At 42.8% G+C, this 23358-nt stretch overlaps 1 protein-coding gene across 8 annotated transcripts in view; it reads right to left on the bottom strand.

Annotated features, from left to right (window-relative positions):
• FTO (FTO alpha-ketoglutarate dependent dioxygenase) overlaps window positions 1–23358 on the bottom strand; it is a 422823-nt gene that overhangs the window by 168404 nt on the left and 231061 nt on the right. For 6 of the 8 annotated variants that reach the window (XR_008704362.1, XM_055553633.1, XM_055553636.1 and 3 more), the window contains exon 8: window positions 19775–19899. Coding sequence is in view for 7 of the 8 variants with exons in the window: in XM_055553633.1 (XP_055409608.1) it covers window positions 19775–19899 (125 nt within the window). In the remaining variant the exon portion in view is untranslated. Of the gene's footprint in view, window positions 1–11453; window positions 12610–16011; window positions 16926–19774; window positions 19900–23358 lie in introns of those variants that run through there. The other 2 variants (XM_055553639.1, XM_055553637.1) reach the window with 2 other exon arrangements.

The raw sequence follows: 23358 nt of genomic DNA, 5'->3' as shown, positions 1-23358 counted from the left end.
ACTCTTCAGGGGCCTCTGAGTGAGGCCTTGGCACATTTCCAAAGGGCCCACCTATGTATGAACTGGTCAAATGAACCAGTGAACACTTTAGATTTAACAGAAACCTACCACCACCACCATCCACATGGACAACACACAGCCTTGTCAAGGGACTGAATGTGGGTGAGTTACTGAGCTTACTTCCCGTAGCACATACTCAGGTCTGAACCCTGTCTTGGTGCTAAAGGATTGTAAAGAGATCCCTTTCATTAGCCTAAGTCCCTAGTAATGAGAGTACCGTGCTGGTGGGTGAGACTCCAGACAGGGCGAGGCCCTTGTGAAAGAAAAAAAAAATGATGCTATACCAGAGGTCTCCTCCAATCTCTGCAGACCACATTAAACGTATTTTGACCCCTGTGCTAACCCATTTTCCTGTGATACATTTGGTACAGGAAAAGATTAATTACTTATGAAAATCAAGCGAACATCTCTACAGCAAATATATTATCGCCGTATAGGACAGGACATAAAGGTCTGCACTTGCACCATTAGCTTAGCTATAAAAAATGAGATGCTCTATGTGATGTATAATATGGTAAAGAAAACACAGCTGTTTGCTTCTGTAGGAAAGTGCATAGGTGCACCGCACCTGAGCCTGCAAACACTTAGGCCCTCCACAACAAAGCTGCATCCCTCAGAACAGCGATGCCTGAAAACCATTATCCATGGATAATTAACTATGTCAGGACACTGAGGTCCTAACATGAGGCCCTCATAATTCCCCACTAAGGGAAAGACAGTAAAACATTATTATAATATATTACTGATATTTAATAAGAAGACTGTTCTATTTGTGTGTTATTAATGCAAGCTGTAAGTTACAGCAGTGTTTGAATTATTCTTAGTTCTTCTGGGCACTCTATCTTGAAGGGCACAGTAGTGCTTGGAGCTGAAGAGCCATAAAGACATAATTTCCACTTGGGATTAAAATTTTCAAGATATATTTGCAATTTGTTCTGTTTATTTTCCCTCTGATCACATGAAGATATCCATGGTGGACGTTTATCACTGGAAAGGCCATCACTAAAATGACCACTATTGAGGAAGTTCAAAGCCACATGCTGGTGAAACATGTCTAGTGGACTCCTTTGATCTTGAGTAGAGTCCATCCTTTTGCTTTCTCCAAGGATTTTGGTCATTTTGAGACTCTCCCCTGTAGCACAAAGTATTTAAATTTCTCCACAGCCAGGATCTTTGACGCTTGAAGACAAAAGCCTCTCCCCATTTATTAAGATGACTTCCTACCGTGTGGGGCTGTTCTTTACCTCGTAATTAAAATAGCACCTGAACATGACCATGTGTGAATGCAGATTAAATTTTTAAAAAATGTGAATATTCTTTTATTTTTTCCCTTGCCAAATACCTCTAAAACTCATAATTTCTGTAACATACTCCCCCCATCACCGCACCAAACCCCAAAAGCTTAAATAAACTTTTACTCCAAAAAAAAAAAAGGAAAAAAAAAGTAGGGTGAACATTTTGCCTCTCATGGCAACCTTCCATACATCAATACAATCCATAAATTAATGTACAGCTCTATAATTTGCTCAAAGAATGAATGAGCTGTCAGCCTTTGCTTTCTGTTTCTAGGATTCTGTCAGTTTATGGCAACCCAGAGACACAGTTTGCCACTTAATTTTCCTCTTCCTTTTTCAAATACACACATTTTGGAAAAGACATTATTTATACAAAAGGCTGCCAAGACATTGGGTTAGGATGGATTTGGATATACAGACTATTTCACAAGCTAGTCTTATTTAACCAAAATAGAGTCTCTTTGGGAGTCTTTTGCACAAACTGCAAATCCATAAATGCAGAGATTATAAACATTGATACAGGCATTTCTTCCAGAGGGTTTTCTGACCTGATGTTAACTTTACATTAGAAATTCATGTTTCTTTAGAAATGTTGGCTTATTTCAGTGAAATGGTTCCTCTGGTATAGCTGGGGTTGTGATGTCAGCCTGGCTCCTTCCTAATAACCTTTATGAAATATTTACAATGAAATTGAACCACGCATGCGTAGCAGCTGACTCTCATGGCCGCCAAGGTCTAGGATTATCCTTTTCCTTTTATTAAAGGAAAGAAATCGTTTTTTATATTTTCCTCTTCTCCAGAAGATCAAACCCACATGTATTTAACAACTTCCCTGACCACACCTCCATGGGGCCATCAGTCTGAGCAAAGAGACTGAAAGATTATTCTGACCACATGACATCTTTGTGCCATGAAGGAACAGCTGGGTTCCCCTGTGGCAGTGCTGGGAAAGAGGCATAAACTTGAGGGTGTAATAGGAGAAATGGTGATCACCAGCAATGGAGTCCCTGCCCTACCTTCCTGAAGACCAAACTCTTCATTGGATTCCAAACTGCCAACATTTTTGCAGACACCATTTTTATAGTGACAATGAGCACCATATACACCTCATTCAGTTTGGAAAACTCTCATATGCTTCCTCTGTAAAAGGAAAGATGAAAGATTGCCAAGTTAAAGGCAAAAAAAAAAAAAAAAATACAGGCAAATGCTTCCTCCAAGCAAGAACTGACACAGAACAGAACATTACAAGGTCACAGGAGGCAGTATTCAGATTGCCTCCTGGTTCCTTGGCCAGGATCATTGCCTCTCTTCTCTACAAGTTTAAGATGGTGGAGAAGATTTTTCACTCAAAGCAGGCAGGGATTTGCATTCTATACTCAGAACCCTAGCCATACCATCCAGTCTGCAGACATGTATTGATAGGCCTGAACAACACATAAAAACCTTTCAGTCAGTTCAGTCCAGTTGCTCAGTCATGTCTGCCTTTTTGTGACCCCATGGACTGCAGCACACTAGGCTTCCCTGTCTATCACCAACTCCCAGAGCTTGCTCAAATTCATGTCCACTGAGTCCATGATGCCATCCAACCATCTCATTCTCTGTCATCCCCTTCTCCTCCTGCCTTCAATCTTTCCCAGCATCACGGTCTTTTCAAATGAGTCAGTTCTTTGCGTCAGGTGACCAAAGTATTAGAGTTTCAGCTTCAGCATCAGTCCTTCCAATGAACATTCATGATTGATTTCCTTTAGGATTGACTGGTTGGATCTCCTTGCAATCCAAGGGACTCTCAAGAGTCTTCTCCAACACCACAGTTCAAAAGCATCGATTCTTCGGTGCTCAGCTTTCTTTATAGTCCAACTCTCCTATCCATGCATGACTACTGGAAAAACCATAGCTTTGACAAGACAGATCTTTGTCAGCAAAGTAATGTCTCTGCTTTTAAATATGCTGTCTAGGTTAGTCATAGCTTTTCTTCCAAAGAGCAAGCATCTTTTAATTTCATGGCTGCAGTCACCATCTGCAGTGATTTTGGAGCCCCCCAAAATTAAGTCTCTCACTGTTTCCATTGTTTCCCCATCTCTTTGCCATGAAGTGATGGGATTGGATACCATCATCTTAGTTTTCTGAATGTTGAGTTTTAAGCCAACTTTTTCACTCTCCTCTTTCACTTTCATCAAGAAGCTCTGGAGTTCTTTGCTTTCTGCCATAAGGGTGGGGTCATCTGCGTATCTGAGGTTATTGGTATTTCTCTCGGCAATTTTGATTCCAGCTTGGGGTTCATCCAGCCCGGCATTCGCATGATGTACTCTACATATTAGTTAAATAAGCAGGGTGACAATACGCAGCCTTGACGTACTCCTTTCCTGATTTGGAACCAGTATGCTGTTCCACGTCTGGTTCTAACTGTTGCTTCTTGACCTGCATACAGATTTCTTAGGAAATCTTATTTTCAAATAAAAACGTTTGAATCATGGCTAACATTCAAATTGTTAGCTGACACACACAGTCTGAATTCCCCCTTCTCTCGAAAATGTAGGAGACCTAGTAAGACGGATGCAGCCTCCTTGCTGCCCACTTGGGACAGGGTGTGCACTTCCCTGTTTACTTCAATCCCACTTCTCTGTCTTCATTCATCCAAATGATCTGCCAGGCCCTCCCTGCAGACATTTGCACTTGCAACCTCTTGTCTGAATTCACTAGAAGACTCACAAGTACCCAGGTATTCAGCTGTTTTATGGTCAAAAGCTCAGAAGAACACATCCATGATTCAGTCCAACCTCTCTTCGGGCAGGATTTCACAGTTTCATGTGCCCTCAACACAGGGTCTCTCCAAAAAAGATGAAAACTCAAAATCGAAAAATTACAGGTACTCCAATGTTCATAATAGCACTATTTACAGTAGCCAAGACATGAGAGCAACCTAAGTGTCCATCAACAGATGAATGGATAAAGAAGATGTGATGTGTGTGTGTGTGTGTGTGCGCGCGCGCACGCGCTTAGTCGTGTCTGACTCTTTGTGACCCTGTGGACTGGAGCCCACCAGGCTCCACGGAATTTTCCAGGCAAGGGATCTTCTCGACCCAGGGATGGAACTCACATCTCCTGCATTGGCAGGTGGCTTCTTTACCACTGTGCCACCTGGTTAGCCCCACACATATATACAATGCGTGTATATTACTCAGCCATAATACTGAGTGTAATCATGTGTAATACTACCCAGCCATAAAGAAGAATGAAATAATGTCATTTGCAGCCACATGGATGGACCCAGAGATTGTCATACTAAGTGAAGTCAGACAGAGAAGGGCAAATATCATATGACGTCACTTAGATGTGGAATCAGAAAAAAAAGAAAAGGGGGGGATATAAATAAAAGGATAAAGTATTTACAAAACAGAAATAGACTCAAAGTCATAGAAAACAAACTTATGGTTACCAAAGGGTAAGGGCTGGGAAGGGATAAATTAGGAGTTTGGGATTAACAGGTACACACTGCTGCTGCTGCTGCTGCTGCTGCTGCTGCGAAGTCGCTTCAGTCGTGTCCGACTGTGTGCGACCCCTGAGACGGCAGCCCACCAGGCTCCCCAATCCCTGGGATTCTCCAGGCAAGAACACTGGAGTGGGTTGCCATTTCCTTCCCCAATGCATGAAAGTGAAAAGTGAAAGTGAAGTCGCTCAGTCTTGTCCGACCCTCAGCGACCCCATGGACTGCAGCCTACCAGGCTCCTCCGTCCATGGGATTTTCCAGGCAAGAGTACTGGAGTGGGGTGCCATTGCCTTCTACTATATATGAAAAGATAAACACGTAGGTACTGTGTAGCACAGGAAACTATACTCAATATTTTGTGATAGACTAAAATAGAAAAGAATCTGAATATATATATATAAAAAACAGAATCATTATGCTGTGTACCTGAAACCAATACAACATTGTAAATCAACTATACTTCTATTAAAAAAACCAAACAAACAACCAAGTCTCATTGTCTCAGTCACATAGCCCAGGTGTAATGGTCTCTGGGGCTGTTGGTACAAAGGCAGGTACCTGTGTGAACACACGGGACGTGCCCTAAAATACACAGGGAGAAGTGAACAGCTCAGGGAAGGCCTACTTTCCTGACCACGCAGAGCCGTCACCCAGCACCCAGCACCAAGCTGGCGCCGTTTTGTCTTTGCATCCATCAGACTCGCGCTGAGATTCCACACGCTCGCCTACTTTCTCAGCACACCCGCTCTGACTCTTCTGCCACGGCCTGCTTCTAGTGCTGCTGGAAGATGCTGTGCTTAAGAAGGCTCCCAATCCTCAGAGGCCCCCTCAAAGCTTTTAAAGCAAGCATAACATGCGGAATTTCAAATGAAGAACCAACAGCGGAAAGATCATTTACAGTAACTATACAAACAAGCTAAATGAAAGACTGGTGTTCAAGTCATTAAAAATAATAATGCCAAAGCCCCGAGGGCTGAAATGTAAAGCTTCTACTTCGTGCGAGGAAACTGAAAAGAAGGGTGTTTATTATCCCAATCAGAGAACCTGTTAATTTATTTAGTAGGCTATTTTAAGAGGATGTTCGTTCACAGCGAAATCTCACTTGATCAGACGGGAAGACGAGTTAACAGCCACAAGGAAGATGTCGGCTGAAGCCCAGGGCTTTGGCCAGACAAGCATTAGCTGGAGAGACCAGGGCATCACTGGGAGAGTCCAGCGTGGGGCTCCTGGGAGACACAGCCCCTGATGCCTCCTGCCCCTCTCCTCCTGGGCTCTCCAGAACCAAGCCCAGACTTAGTTATAGAGTCATCTCTCTCACACTTTGCAGATGATGCCTAACATCATGACAACAGAAAAGAGGCGAGGTCTCCGGACCTGCCTACCTACAACAAGTTTCTGTAAAGTAATGAATACAGACAGCTTGGGGACCGCTCACCTGTGCTGCCTGCCTCTTCCTGCCTGCAAAGTGAAACCACCAGGGATTGGCAGGAGGTGCTGCTCTGACAGGGCCAGGACAGCCTTCCTCCTCAGTGACAGCCTGGGCCTCCCCTCTTAAACTTGACCCGCCGTAATTCCTTCACAATGCGGCTGGGAGGCCGCTGAGAGTAGCAGCTGTGGCTCCTAAGCGAGATGGATGGAATTTTCATAACTGGTTCCCCAAGTTACATTTTACCTTCAAGATAATTTATGAGCTGCTCCGGAGCCTTGAAGAGACAATATGCTTGCCATAAAATTAACTGTAACAGTCTTGTAGGTTATAATTAACACTGGGAGGGTAGCACCAACTGGATGAAACACATGGCATAATTGATGGTGAAACTGGAAAGGGGGCGAGCGAACAGTATCATTACGGCACACGCTGCCTTAGCAGAACTGATGCTTTCCAGGGGTTAATTACAATCGCCTTCTAGGGCCGCTGTTCTTGGGGGGGAAGAGGCCAGAGCTGGCCAGAGAGGGCTGGAGATTTCCTGGCAGGGTCCCGGGGCACCTGGACACGGAGGCAGAGGCTATCGGCAGGCTGGGGCGAGAAGCAGGTCGAACCCAGAGCAGGTCGAGCATCTGGCAGGATGCTTCCTGGATTGCAGACCAGGCCCTCCACACACCTGCCTCCTAGACATGACTTCATTTTCTCCATAAACCGCATCTTTTTCAGTGATGATAAAGATCTGGATCAAAAGAAGGGAGCTGGAACTTCCAAAATGCCCTCCCCAAGGCATTGTCATTCAGAATACAATGTTAACAGAATCGAAGCATTTCAATGTAAGGTGGGCAGAAGTTCCTAAAAAACTAAGATGGTCCACATTAAACCTCAGGTTTATTAAACTACAAAGTGGCACCCTGTCCAGAGAAGAGGATAAAGAGACAGCTAGTAAATGTAAGAAAAGGCTTGTCGATCACACATTTCTTGGAAAAAAAACACTAAGTTATGCCTTTCCTGGCGTGGATACTAAAAAGCTTGATCAATACCCCGCCAAACACCGAATATTCTAAACACACAGGAATCACTCAAATAATTTCAATAAGCAATGTTAAGGTGACCGGACCTATTTTTGTTGTTTACTTGTTTTGTTTCTGTCCTGGGACAAGACAGTGAAAAATCATCCTGATAAATGAGGCAACAGTGTCCCCTACAGGCCGGCAGGGCTATTCCCTACCCCCACCCTTCACCCCATTCCTTCCTCAACTGAAAGCCAGAGTTTAACTTTTTATCTAGAACCTGGAATATCCATTATAGGGAAAATTTGTAAAATACACTGGAGACACCCCTGAGATAAAATAAAATTACTGCTCTTCACGTGCGGTAAATTGTTTCCTAAACATACTGTACAGCAGTGATTAACCCATTATAGAGAAGATAAATGCTACCCGTTCAGAACAAGGAAATCGACTCAAATCAGCCTTAACTAACCTGGCTCTGAAATTACTCCACTTAAAGGATTTACAGATCCTTGGACGCTAAACTTTGATGCTCCCATCTGGGCCCCTACTCTCCTAACTTCTAAGAGATTGTAATCAGTATAGAAGAGATGACATAGCCATAAAGGTAATAACTTTACTTTCAAGGATTTAAGGTAGGGAGATTTATAAAGTATGAGCTGGAAACTACTTCCTTAGAGAGAGAGATGCCCCCCCCACAACTAAAAAGTATGAAACATGCTTAGGTACCAGAGGAAATACACATTTACAGACACACGCCCATCTATCTCCATGCTGGGAAGGTCCCTGGGAGGTTTCTAACGCTTACACTGTGAGACCCAGGTCAAGTACCAGGAGAACATGCGAGTGGCTGACAAAGAGGAAAGTCTTGTTACTCCAGCTCTGGCTGTGACCACACAGCAGAGGTCTGAGCTGGGCTGTCTTGGCTTAAATTCAATCTCCACTGCAATGTAGGAGATGCAGGTTCCATCCCTGGGCATGGCAACCCACTCCAGTATTCTTGCCTGGAGAAACCCATGGACAGAGAAGCCTGGTGGTTGACAGTCCATAGGGTCACACAGAGTCGGACACAACGGAAGCAACTGAGCAGACACGCATGCACTATTAGCTCTGCGGCCCTGGGCAATGACTTTGCATCTTTCTGTCTCCCTTTTCTCACCTCCTAAAGCATTTAAAACTTAGTCTGGTACTTAGAGAGTTCTCACTACATGTTCACTGCTAGTATGGCTAAAATTAGGACGACTTCAGGTTTCAAGGACAGTGGAGGTAGAAACGTAAGAGCCTTCAGGAGTGACAACTACCCCATCTTTAGTGGCCCCCTGGGCTCTAACTCAGAGGGTCACACCTTGCCAGAGAGGGAAGATGCCTTCGAGGTCACTGAATCAAGCCACTTCTTTTGTAGACAGAGCTGCTGAGATCCGATGTCTCTGACGTGCCCAGAGTCTACAAGCCAGCTGGAGACAGGATTCCAATTGGTATCCAAGCCTCTGTCAACTTGATGTGACAGTCCTTACTCAGGACAGGGCCTGACACAGGCTGAGTTCTATCTAACGTTCCCTCCTTCACCAATTCAGCTACACACAGCCATACCATAAGGCTTGGGTTTTACATGGGGGCACTCTCGCAAAGGAGAGGCCAGTTCAAGTGAGTCTGGCTTGCACTGCTCTTCACTTTTTTGTTTTGATCTGAAGAGGAGCAGAATTTTTTTCCTAATTTTTGGCCACGGCAGGCAGCATGGGAGATCTTAGTTCCTTGACCAGGGATCAAACCTGTGCCCCCTGCAGTGGAAGGAAAATGTCTTAACCACTGGACTGCCAGGGAAGTCCTTGAAGAGGAGGGATAATTTTTATTGAGCACAGAGTATGTGACAGGTATTTGCTGTAGGTTTTTTTCCATGGAATCCCTTAAACACATCTAAGGAACAGGTTCTCTTATTATCCGCTCAGGCAAGTTACAAATGAGAAAAATGAGGTCCAAAGGGGTTAAGCAACTTGTCGAGTTTCTCACAACTTGCTTGGAGTTTCAGAAGTAGATCTGAGATTCAAACCTAGGCCATCTACTCAGCATCTATGCTCCCAACCTCTATACCACAGTCATCAACTTTACTCTGGAAGAAATCATTTTTCCCCCACTAACTGAAAACTCTCTGGAGACAAGGTAACCCAGATTTTATCCTCTGGCCCATAATCACACTGAGGTTTCTCCCCTCTCTCACACACACTTGAAGACAGGAGGTTCTTACCCATGTGTAGGCTATACCATCGCTTAGCGGAGCAGTGCTCCTCACAAAGGCCGGGCACATAAAGAATCACACAAGAATATTTCTGGTGAGCCTGCCACTTTCATCTCCGGGACAAGGACTTCTCCAGAATCCAGATTTAACCCCTTGCATTGCATTATTAGACAAGATTATTATTTCCCCTGGTCAAGTGTTATTCATTCCTATAACCTCAGGGAGTACAGTAGCGTCTGGTACCAGGTAGGCACGTGACAGATATTTGCTAAATCAGTGAGTGCATGACTGACTGCTCACTCACAGTACTCATAAATAGCATCTATTAAATGCCGGACCGCACTGTCACACCGCCACGTGTAATCTCCCCTCCCTAACACCAAGGAGATACGTATAGCTTCTACTGTTTACTCTTAAGAGTATTTGTGAATACAACGTGACATGAATTTAAGCCTTCTTTAAAGTGAAGACATTTAAAGTGACACCTCTTTTGTGTTAAAGTCATTGCAAACTAGGGTGCAAACTATCTAAGAAAAAATTAATGCTGTGGACTCCAAGGATGGTGAGCCTCAGAACACTGACATGCCCTGACTGTGTCACAGATCTGACCCACTAGGACTAGAGATGCAAATGTGATAACAAGTGATCATCTTAGGATGAATATGAGAAGAGGAAATTTTATCTCTGTTTCAACTGAATGACTATATTCTGCTTCTGCTGTGTGCTGAATAGGTAGGACGTGGCAACTGTGCACATTTTTTTAAAGAGTTTTTTTGGAGTGGACCATTTTTAAAGTCTTTATGGAATTTGTTAAATTCCATAAATTTAACAAAGTTATGTTATTTGTTAACATAATTGCTTCGATGTTAAATTTTTCTTGGGGGGGGGAGGTTTGGCCACAAGGCATGTGGGGTTTTAGCTCCCCAACCAGGGGTCAAACCTGCACTCCCTGATGGAAGGCGAAGTCTTAACCACTGGACAGCCGGGAAAGTTGCCGCACATTATTTTTTTAAAGTAATGTTCAGAGTTCTACTCAGGAAAACACTTTTTATTGGTCATTCCACTTGAATTGAAGCTCCATGAGAGAAAAATGCTCATCAGTTTTGTTTAATGCTGTTTCTAACACCTGGAACAGTGCTTGATAAACAGCTGGTGCTTGATAAGTATTTAATGAATAAATCAATGAATGAACCCATGTTTTCTCAAAAAACTGAAGAAGCCCTGCCTCTAAGAAACAGCCAGCTACCACTCAGAAAACTGCCAGGCGCAGGACTCATACTGAAGCCTATGTGTTGATTTTACAAATAAGATGTGCAGAAGTCAATTGGCTTTTGTCCCCCATAAAACTGTTCAAATCATGACAGTAACAATGGTAATAACATTAACAACACTTGCCTCCTTAAGATAAGTTGCTGTATCTTGGAAGAAGGTAACTTTATCTCTAGACTCATTTAATCCCTATGCTCTAAATTTATACAATGTTTCATTTCCTACACATTTATGAGGAGGTTTTATGGAGTTATCCGATTTTATGGAGTAATCTGGTTCAGAGACACAAAGGGCATTCTTCTGCTAAGGGCAGCAGAAAGTGGAGACTGCAATTATTAAAGGAGATGGGGCAGACGCATTAAAAAGAATGACACGGATGACAACTAGTGGGTCAGTGCCTCCCTGCTCCCCTACCCCCAAGGCTGCACACACAGTTAGCGCATTGCAGGGGGCAGCCCCTGAATTGGAGATGCCACAACTTCTGGTTCCCAACTAACCTGACCAGTCAACTGACATGGTCAGATGATTCATCATGTGTTGTCTCACAGGACAACAGCCTCATCATCCCATGGGCTTCCCTGGTGGCTCAGGCGGTAAAGAACCTGCCTGCTAATGCAGAAGATGCAGGCTTGATCCCCAGGTCTGGAAGATCCCCTGGAGAAGGAAATGGCAACCCACTCCAGTATTTTTGCCTGGGAAATTCCATGGACAGAGGAGCCTGGCAGGCTGCAGTGCACAGGGTTGCAAAAAGTCAGACACGACTTTGTGACTAAACAACAACATCATCCCATAGCCCAACCTCAAGACTGCTGAGTCCACTTTTTGTGACCATGACTTCCTAGTATGAAAGACAAATTTGGCCCCAATGCCTAGTTGCCAAGCCTGAGCTCATCACTGTGCTGATACTATCAAAGCCCATCAGGACATCAGCAGGTAACCAGCAAAGATCAGCTGCCCTTTGAAATATGGACTCAAAGCCATACTCAGCTTCAGCTCTGCCCTCCTGGCATGAAACCGACCCTTTAGTCAGAGAAATGACCCTGGGGAGAACCTTCCCCTCCCCCTGTTCTCCCTTCCTTCATTCATTCAATTTCACTTCCAGGAAGGACAGGGACTCAGGAACGGCTAGCTCAGGGAGGAGATCATGTCTTTCTGTACTGGTCCTGGCTCAGTTCCATGCTTTTCACTCCTGGGCTCTTCCTCGAGAGCCCAAGTCAGTCTGTGTCCGGAGCGCCCTTCTTCCCTCATGGCTGGATGTGAGGGTCAGAGGTGTTGGGCTGGGAGTTCAAAACCAGAGACTCAGCACCTATTAGAGATCTCTCCTTATATCCAATTTCAAGGTTTCCATCCTTGGTAGGATTAGATGACTATAAACTCAAAGCAATAGGCCAATATCTCAAATGCTCAGTCCTCCTCAAAATTATGAAGGAGGAACTTCCTTTGTTCCCTCTTTTTAATGCATCTTTCTTTTTAATGCGTCTGCTCCATTTCCCACAGCATAGAGCACAATTACCTGGATATAGTAAGCACTCAGAAAATAACAGCTTATAACCACAAAACTGGACAAGGGCAACCTATCAGGCTTGAGTAGAACTCGGGCCTGCCAGGAGACAAAAGGAGAGATCAGATAACCATGGGGAAAACTGTACAAGCCTGACAACCAAAGTCGATCCACACAAAATGTTTTACCTGTTGCATCCATACAGAGTTCTGAAGCTGATTAGCTTAGGAAAGTAAATGCTGTTCGTTACAAGATCTGGGTTATAACAACTCGATTTTGGAGCCTGTCCAAAGTGGATCCATCCTGGAGGTAAGTGGTGATGATTGGGCTGTGGAAGGTAACAGGATGGTCAATAATATGTCTGGGTATTTCACTTGTCCAGAAAAAGATGGTAACTTGGCAGTTTTTTGAGAAGCCAAAGCCCAATGTGGGAAAGACACATACACATAGACATCTAGGGGGACTTCCCTGGTGTCCAATGGCTAAGACTTCGCTTTCCAGCGCATGGGGTGTGAGTTCGATCCCTGGTAGGGGACCTAAGATCTTACATGCCTCTTGACCAAAAAACCAAAGCATAACACAGAGCGATATGGTAACAAATTCTATAAAAGCTTTAAAAATGGTGCACATCAAAAAAAAAAAAAAAAAAAAGGACAACTAGGTCTACAAAGTTACTTGTAACTGGAAAGCAGTAGTTCTAAAAGTTTTTCTAAGAAACTGCCATAAACAAAAAAACCATGATTTCAAGGTTCATCCCCACTGTAGCATGTATCAGTTCTTCATTCTATTTTATTGCCAAAAAACATTGGCTATAAAAAGAAAAACAAAAACTTTTCTCAATACCATTTTAAGGCTCCTTGGACCCAACTTAAATTGTCTACTAGGAAAATAGAGTAAGCCCTGTTTGAGCCTAGAAGCGGGTGGAGCTTAGGTGAACAGACTTTCCGTTGGATTGGGCTACATTCCCATCCAGTGTGCAATGTTCGGAGATTCTGGAGTGGAAGAAATCTAGAGAATGGTAGAAAGGTGATGTAGGGGAGAATCAGAAAGAAATAAATACACACACGAGCCACATGCAAATAAATAAAGGACTGGGCACACTCATGCTAGCTTTGTTTGGAGCAGGCCATATACCTTAACTGGCTCATGACCTCTTTACCACTGAAAGGGTAAGTCCTTAAGTCTGTCGTGTTTTAAAAATCTCCTAATTAAAAAAAAAAAAATGGTCTTAAATAAGCACATGAAAAGATGCTCAACATCATTAGTCATCAGGGAAATGCAAATCAAAACCACAAGGCGATAACACTAGGATGTCTATAATATAATACAAAAAAAGGAAAAGTACGAGAGTTGGCAAGATTGTAGAAAAATTGAAACCTTTATGTACTACTGGTGGGAATGTAAAATGGTGGAGCAGTTGAGGAAAAGAGCTTGGCAGCTCCTCAAGAAGTTAAACATGGAGTTGTTATGTGACCCACCCATTCCAGGCTTGGGTTTCTACTCGGAGGAGCTGAAAACGTGCCACTCAAAAACTTGTACATGAATGTACACAGCAGCACTATTTGTAAGAGCCAAAAAGTTGGAAACAACCCAGATGTCCATCAACCAATGAATAGATCAACACAACATGGTCTATGCATACAATGCAAGATTTTTTGGCAATAAAAAGGAACAAAGAACTGATACAATGGGGATGAACCTTGAAATCATTATGCTGAATGAAAGAAGTCAAATACAAAAGGTCACATATTGCATGATTCCATTCGTATGAAATGTTCAGAATCAGCAAATCTATAGAGACAGAAAGTAGATGAGACAGAAAGTGGTTGGGAAACTTGAGAGTGGTTGTTCACAGTTTCAGGGTTTCATTTGGGGGTAATGGAAATGCTCTGAAATTGAATAATGGTGATGGTTGTACAATCTTGTGTATATTCTAAAAAAAAAAAGTCACTTAACTGTATATTTTCAAATGATTCATTTTATGTTACATGAATTATATCTCAATTTAAAAAACCCCCAAATGGCCTGGCTTTCATCTTATTTTTTATATTTGCACCTTGCTGAGCAAAAATTTAAAGGAGAATGCTTTAAAGTTAAAAAGCACACTTCATTCTGGAAATGTACCTCATCTCCCTGAGTTATCCTTCACCCAACCCAGTGAGACTTCTGCTCATTGTACATCCCTGTGGGTATACACAGTCAAGTCAAAACCTAAGATGAAAAATATGGTAACTTTGAGTAATGTTTAGTAGATTTTTATTTCTATTTTAAACATAAGCATTGTCTGGGTGTGGCTTGTATGAGGTAGGCAACAGTGTTCAATTAAGGAGTTTTCAACAGCATGGCAATGTTAGATTTCAGAGAAATCTACAATTAAATACTTTCCAGGGAGGGTTAGAGCAAAGGGCCACTCTTGTGGTCATGACAGCTTTACTACTTTCTTTTCCACGGCTTTCCATAGCCTCTTTCTAGGAATTTGCTCAGTTCTCATCCCCAGATAAACTTAAATTGGCTGCTGAGCACACATTAAGAATTTATCTGATGCACAGCACCTCACACAGTATTTTATATCGAATAGGCATACAAAATACACAAAAATGCCCAGGATTTTCCTGGTGGTCCAGGGGTTAAGAATCCACCTTGCAGGAGATGTGGGTTCGATCCCTGGTGGGGGAATTAAGATCCCACATGCTGCGGAGCAATTAAGCCAACACACAGCCAAGTACTGAGCCCACGCCACAACTAGAGAGTCCACGCACTGCAACAAAGAATCCGGCATGAAGCAAGGAAGATCCCTTGTGTCATAACTAAGACCCAAAGCAGCCAAAGAATACATTTGAAAAATGTATTTTCTAAAATGCTCATTGAATAAAATCATCTTTCTGAAAGTAGAAGCGTAGGATGTTCCTCTGAAGAAGAGCACAGAGGTTTGCAAACACCAGTGTTGCTGGTCAGAAACCAGGACAATCAGTGCCCAGAGGAAGCTGGGAGAGAGTTTTAGATAGATTGCTTGCTTAGTCGCTCAGTCACATCTGACTCTTTGCGACCCCATGGGCTGTAGCCCACCAGGCTCCTCTGTCTGCAAGACTTTTCAGGTAAGCATACTGGAGTGGGTTGCCATTTCCTCCTCCAGGGGACCTTCCCGACCCAGGGGATGGAACTCGCATCTCCTGTGTCTCCTACATTGAAGGTGGAGTCCTTACCTGCTGGGCCATACGGGAGACCCCTTAGACAGATTACTCTTATAAATTCACAAGTAAAGGAACATATAGCTTGAGACTGACCCATTGTTGGCTCTAATCAGCATTGCTATGACGTTTCTTTGAAAAAGGGATAAAGAAAGGAATATACATATCTACTCAACTAAAATTAGGCACTTTCTTATTTTTATAGGAAAACTGCCAAGTATAGGAATAAAACAGTGTGCAAGAGTCACAATAATATTTAGTATCAAAAAAAAAAAAAAAAAAAGAATGTACAACATCCAGTGGCCAGTTGCTGAAACGGATTGCAATTTTTTTGTAAAGCATTTTTGCTAAGGCTTGACTTAGTTACATTCTCTCGACTAAGCATGCAAGCAGGAAAAAAAATAATTTGCTTCACATTCTGACATGTTCAAGGCAAAGGAAGCCCATTCCTTTCCTTAAGCTGACTACAAATAATTATTCCATAACAAACACGCCCTCAGATTTTTCAGTGATCTAGGCAAGACGTCAGGGATTTGAGTAAAATAAACAAAGGCACTGATTTTTTTCTTTTTTTTCTTATTTAGAAAAACAATTCGGGCCTGGACATGGAACTGTACCTTTTCTTTAGTGCACTTTTCAAATGATAATTTCTTCCACTGTCACCATTAAATCTTAATCCATTCCAGCTCCTTGCATGGGTCATTGAGTCTATATGTACTGCTGTTATTTTAAAATGTTTCCCCTTGGTAGGGAAAGAGGGGGAGAAAAGATGTTGAGGGCCAGATGGGCCTCTTCACAGTTCATTTATCAAACCTAATACGCTGGGCTCCACCCTCCTCTCACTCACTACCGCGGTTAAACTTCCATATAATTTGGTAATCATTTTCATTATCAGAGAGTGACCCCTGAGCAGCCGATCCCGGGATACCCAGCCCTTGCAGCTGCTCTTTTTCTGCCTTTTCCTACAGTAGACCTTAAGAACCTTCGAGTTTATTAGCTGCAGACTGACCTTCGGGCTGCAGAGGTCAAGAAGGGGTCAGATCAGAGGGCTTGGCCAGTTCTTTAAAAGCTATAACAAGCTGTCCATCAGGCGGAGTGGACTGTATAAACAAAGCCAAATCTTCAGAAATTCGGTACCACTTCTGTTAACACTTACCCTGCATTCACACGGCTTCTCCCGATGTACTTGGGATCTTTCAACTCCGGGGAAGTGAATAGACAGCCCTAATAAGCCTATTTGGAGAGGGTTGTTTATGGGATTACCGGGCTTGGGGAAGGAAACCCACAGGACTCAGATATGCCTCGAGAATCCCAGGGTCGTGTGACACTGTGACAAACTCAGTTACCCCGAGTCACGCAGAATTGACACTTTCCTCCAAAAGCCAAATTACAGGGAACATATGCTTTCAGTTTAAGAGACTTCAGTGCATCCCAAACAATGGCTCGGCTCCTGGCCCTCGCAGAGAGAGACAAATATTTGAAAACCAAGTTACGAGTTGTGCGGAAGACAGTCTCCCTAATACCGTTCACATAAACGAACCTACTGAAGCCTTTATTACAACAAGACTTCCACTAAAGCTAGCACCAGCTGCAGAGTCTCAGTGACCTAAATTTCTCCAAGTTGTACTCTTTCTAATGCATTCTCTAAGGTGCAGTATCAGGTAATTAGAGTCATCTGTATTTAACTTTCGGAGGAAAAAAAAAATTTCTATTATCTAAATCTCACAGATCCCCAGATAGCTGGGGTGAAAAGTAAAATACTGTAAGCCATTGCTTGTCCTTTGGCAAGCACTAATTATTATCTGTCAGAGTACATTCTTCCTCGTGTAATTCCGAAGTACACAATAGGCCCACCTCTGAAACCCAGGCCACTCTGGGTTGGTGCCAGAGAGGGTGTTTTATAACTTTCATCCACTGCACGCCTGATGGCCACTCCAGGCGATGCCCAGTTCCAGACGGCCAGGGGAAGCTTTGATGAGGAAAAGAAAGGTGGATGGTAACCGTCTGTTTATACAGACCGCATGGACGAGTCTTTTAGATAGATCAATGGATGGGAAACATCAAATGGGGCTGGCAGAGGGGTGGGGAAGGGGGGTTGGCAGGGGGAGGATTACGGTTATTGAATACTCTGAGGACACTTCTGAGCTCTCAAGACACTGCCCTCTTGAAATTTTCTTTCAGGTGTTTGGTTTTAAGGAGGTCTGCAGAGTGTCAGCGGCTAAGCTCTTTCTTGTCTCCTCCCCTGCCACAAAGGAAACTCGACAAGTTTTGTTTCAGATGCTAGACTACATCAACTTCAGCCCTGGCTCCAAGTCCTGATTAAATTGTTAGCAGTTAAGGGCCAGAAATGCAGCAACCAGACTCCTTTTAAAAACAGGCCACTTCTGGCCACGCCGTCTGATGACTTGGTGTATTAGGAAATTATTGTTAACAAACCGAATGCACTCAACAGAGGCAGTCCGTTCTCGTTCTCAACATTTTCTCTAGCTCCGCTGTCTGGTTGCGGGGATGGGAGAGGGTTCACAGGGGAATTGTTTCCTTTCTTTTCTTTCCTTTCTTTCTCTCTCTCTCCCCTTCCCTCCCACCCATCCTTCCTTCTATCTTCCGCTCTCTTTCTTTTTTTAATATATATTTTTTATGTATATATTTTTTTAATGTGGACCATTTTAAAGTCTTTACTGTATCTGTTACAATATGGCTTCTATTTTATGCTTTGACTTTTTAGCCACAAAACATGTGGGATCTTAGCTTCCTGACCAGGGGTCGAACCCATACACCTTCAACTGGAATGCAACGTCTTAACCACTAGCCTGCCAGGGAAGTTCCTTCCTTTTGTATTTAATAAGAATCACCAGGGGAATTCCCTGGCAGTGAAGTGCTTAAGACTCCAGGCTTTCACTGCTGAGGGCCCAGGTTTGATCCCTGGTCTGGGAACTAGGATCCCACAACCCTCACAGCACACCCCCCCAAAAAAAAAAAAAATCACCAGGGGAAAAGATATAAAAGGTCAAAGAGAGAGAGCAATCTCTTAGATGTCCCCTCAAGGATATTCCACTATTTCATAAAATATGCATACTTTAGTGAATATACATATTTAAATTGTAATAGAAAGAAACATTTTTAATTAATTATTGAAACTTCAGTTGAAAATCACTTCATGACTATAGTTGAAACTGTCATGCTCCCTAACCACACTACAAAAACGGGGTAAAGGGGAAAAGTGACTGGGAATTTTTAAAATCATGGTTTCAATCATGGTTTCAAAACCATGGTTTCAAACCATGATTTCATGGTTTATTGTTTCTAAATTCAGAAACAATATGCATATGTGAAAAAGCAGCTTTCTGATACCGAAACATAATGGATAGTTCCTACTCTTCACTGTCTCCTTTTTTGGAAAATGCTGATCTTCAGCCTTGTTCAAGCAAATCTATTTTTATGATAATTGTTACTAGTAAAGCCATTAATTATTATAAATTCTGTTGCATGAACTCATTTGGAGAATATTATGGCTATCAATAAATGTTCTTCACTCCCAGGCACACAGAATTTTTAAGCATCGAATAAGACTCGGACGCAGAATCCAGCATAATTTTTCTGATTCCTCTCCTCTTGCTCAGAGACTGATGGTAATTCAACAACACACATTACACATCTAAAGGATAATTTTAACATTTGAAGGAACTGGTTCAAGGCTTCTACCAGCAAAGCATTTTTCAAAGAAAAGCAGGATAACATGGTACTTAGCATGCAAGAATCCATTCTGTAAAAACTGATGATCGACAGACACTTTTTACCAGCCACAGTTGTCTAACCGCAGCTAAGTCCATGTGCACAGAAATGAGGCTGAAGCCAAAGTCATTTCTCTTTGGTCAGTTCTGCAAATGGGGTTGCTGCATAGACTGAGTGCAAGCAAGCTGCCTCCCGCATGATGTAAGAACACTGTGAATTTCCTAGACACCTGCCCCAGCTAAACAGCAGTGTTGACTTTTAGACGGTTGATTAAAAGGGTTCTTCAGCATCAGGTACTTAGATTACGTTATGCTCAAGATGTAAACATTTATGCTAAACGCCACACTCGAGGATAAATCATATATGCATACAGATGACATCATGGATCACTGCAATTAACGCAGGTACCATGTGCAGGAAAGAAAACTTTGGCTGAAAGCATCTGTAACTTGCTTCTTTTTTTTCACGGCCCCTCCACACTGAGAGGGATGAGGCCAGCCGTCAGGAAGGGCTTCCCCAAAGAAAGCCCTCATTTTCCAGGGACAACAAATCCCATTTCGTAACAGAACAAACCTGGCATGCCATTCTCTCCTCAGGTTCTGGCGAGTGGTGATCGAGGCGAGGATGGACGTCAACATCTCATTCTTTTGTTCCATGGGGACCCCCTCTCTTCTAACTTCGCGAAGCACAGCGCTTGTCTAGAAGAAACGATCCCCAAAAAGAGAAAGTGAAAGTGAAAAATTAATAATGAAAAAAAGCCCATAAGCAAATAAGGACAGTAAATCAATGGCTTTTTTATTACAGTTCCCCTGCTAACAAATCAATACAGTAAATGATGGTCAAAAATGGCCAGCATATATTTTGTACTTAATCAATGTACATGGCACATAAGGTAAACTCCAAAGCTCCATTGCCTTAAGTAACACATCAAGATGCTGCGCATTCTCACTCTAATTTTCTCGGTACACCAATGATTTTTTTTCCCTGGCAACTGCCGACCACGAGCTACTATTAGAAATTATTTTCACGTGCACTTCAATGTGTGTTGTTTGTTTGGCCTCTTAAAAAAGAGCAGTCTCTGACTTTCCCTCTCTGTTTCCTGCCAACCAGCTGAGGCTTACTGCACTGCCTTTCTTATTTGAATCATTAATTTCTATTTCCAGCCATGCCAGGAATTTCTTTTTTTTTTTTTTTTTGTTCACTCCATTTTCCTTGCTTGCTGCAAATTAAGAGCTTACAAAGAAAGGAACACTAAGAGCACAAGAATCAAAGAAGAGTATATCTCTATGAATATATTTTCAGGTTTGAAAATCCACCGCATACTTCAAATAGTAGATACAGGGATTCGTATGCACAGTAGACACATGATTTGGGGAAGAATCTGCTACTCCATGGTTATGGCTATGGTCTTTAAAAAAAAAAATTAGGCTCACAGGTGAGTACAAAAACACTCGAAATTCAGATGCTGCTTTTTTAAATAGTTGAAAAGCAAGCGCATCACACCTGGCTCACTCTAATAACTAACGTTACATCGAAACTCAAATTTGAAATTGTCATTTCAACTTTACAACTCACCTCTGTAGGCTCTTATTTTAAACATGCAAATGTCTGTGACACTAGAAAAACAATTAAGAAAACAATGGAAAGTATCTATTGGTACTTGAAATCTGAGTGAGCAAAACACCTTTCAAGTTCTAATCACAGAACTTTTTTTCAAATGCATTTACCTTCATATATTAACAACTGGGGTAGAAATCTTTAGGATTTATAAATGTTGATCTTCATGAAAGGCTGGTGGGGTGGGGGGCTTCTTTGGAGATGTTATAACCAAAGCAATTGCTAAAGGGAATAAAACTGCCACTTTCTCTGTTCTAATCACTCGCTGTGTTCCTTACTTTGGAGTAGGAAATGGCAACCCACTCCCGTATTCTTGCCTGAGAAATCCCATGGACAGAGAGGAGACTGGCAGGCTACCATCCATGGGATCGCAGGAGAGTCAGCCACGACTTAGTGACTAAACAGCAATTCCTTATTTAAGTGATGCCCACACCTTCACTGATATGAAGAGCACACTCAACATCTGATTCTCATGGATCTTGAAATACTACTTGCTTACTCCTCTATAACATTTTACACTGTATGCTTAATATCTTCAAGACAACCGTGAGAAGAGGTGTGACAAACGCTTGCAGTTTTCGTTGCCCTCCGTCCATACCCAGTCCCCTTTCCTGTGACAGCATCTAGAGCTCCTTGCCGGCGAAGTCTTTTATTGCATGTAATCTTAAAGGGACTGTCACCCAAAGCATTCTGCTCTCCCCCACCAAGGATGTGGCCAGGCCGGCCTAATTTTCTTTTCCAGGACTTTAGACACTTGAGATGACAAAGAAAGTTGGGGGTGGGGGGGGGGTGCGGAATGTACTAGCAATTTATCTATATTCCCACAGTTCCTACCACCCATGGTCCTCAAAGTACTCCCGGCTTCCTGAAATTTGAGTCTCTTTTTTTCATATACATAATCAAATGTATTTCTTCTTAATTGACAGATAATCGCTTTACAATATTTTATTGGTTTCTACCAAATATCAACAAGAATCAGCCATAGGTATACATATGTCCCCTCCCTCTTGAACCTCCCTCCCACCACCCTCCCCATCCCACCCCTCTAGGTTGTTACAGAGCCCTGGTTTGAGTTCCCTGAGTCACTCAGCAAATTCCCCTTGGCCATTTTATATATAGTGGTGTATATGTTTCCATGCTATGCTCGCCATTCATCCCACCCTCTATTCCCTGCCCACCCCGTGTCCATAGGTTTGTTCTCTCAAACTCTAGAGTTTCCTTGGACAACTTTAGTTATCCAACATCCTTTCAATAAAGTCCCACTTTGTTCAAATTCACCAGAATTGGTTTGTGTTGCTTACAATCAAACATCCTGATACAAACAGGTAAGACAGGAGAGACTTCACTGGCTGCTCCAGTGGTTAAGAATGTGCACTTCCAGGGCGGTGGGCATGGGTTCAATCCCTGGTCGGGGAACTAAGATCCTGCATGCTGTGTGGTGCACCAGAAAAAATAAGTAAAAGTGCAGACCTTACAGATCAGACAGGAAACGGTATGTCCACTGGAAAGGATCCACAATAATCTGCCAAGCACTAGTCAGGAAAAGGACCCTATCTCTGCCTCCTGGACCCAGAATGACAGCCACTCCACTGGTGATATAACCAAATGCAACTCTATGAGCTTCTAGGCTTCCCTGGTGGCTCAGACGGCAAGGAATCCACCCACAACGCAGGAGACCTGGGTTTGATCCCTGGGTTGGGAAGATCCTCTGGAGGAGGGCATGGGCTACACTCCACAGGGTCGCAAAGAGTTAGACACAACTGAGCAACTAAGCACACACGAGCTCCTAGGACAACAATACTTGTGGCCCCCCAGCACCGGGAGGAATGCTGGGTTTCTCTGCTGCTGAGTCGCTCAGTCGTGTCTGACTCTGTGCGACCCCACAGACGGCAGCCCACCAGGCTCCCCCGTCCCTGGGATTCTCCAGGCAAGAACACCGGAGTCGGGTGCCGTTGCCTCCTCTGTGGGTTTCTCTAGGTATTCTAAAGCATGACACCCAGGCTCCCAGTGTCTAAAGCAGGTGTTGTAAATTCAAATACTGACTAGGACCAGAAAGGTAACATGAGTTAGTTAAGCAAGGTTCCTGAAGAGAGCATGTGCTCTGTCTAAAAAGACAGTCGCTACTCAGCCTCAGCCCCAGGCAACTCTGCCATTCAGAAAAGCTGTTTTGGTGGGGCCACATTCATGAATTTTCAAAATAAACAAGAACTCTGTTCTTTTTTTAATGTGAAAATTCCTAACATTAAAATGTCAGAAACTAATTATTTTTTAGTTTTTAATTTTATACAAATTTGATTTTTTTTTTAATTTTTATTGAAATATAGTTGACTTACAATGTTGTCTTAGTTTCAGCTGTACAGCAAAGTGAATCAGTTTTTTATATATATATATATGTATATTTTAACATTCTCTTCTATAGGTTATTACAAGATATTGAGTATAGTTTCCAGTGTTATACAATAGGTCCTTGTTGGTTACCTATGTTATATATAGTAGTGTATAAATTTTAATCCCAAATTCCTCATTTATCCATCCGCATC

Source organism: Bubalus kerabau, chromosome 17 (genome assembly GCF_029407905.1).
Source record: "Bubalus kerabau isolate K-KA32 ecotype Philippines breed swamp buffalo chromosome 17, PCC_UOA_SB_1v2, whole genome shotgun sequence".
NCBI classification, from domain to species: Eukaryota; Metazoa; Chordata; class Mammalia; order Artiodactyla; family Bovidae; genus Bubalus; species Bubalus kerabau.
Note: the sequence above shows the minus strand (reverse complement) of the source record. Positions and strands in the feature narration are given on the sequence as shown.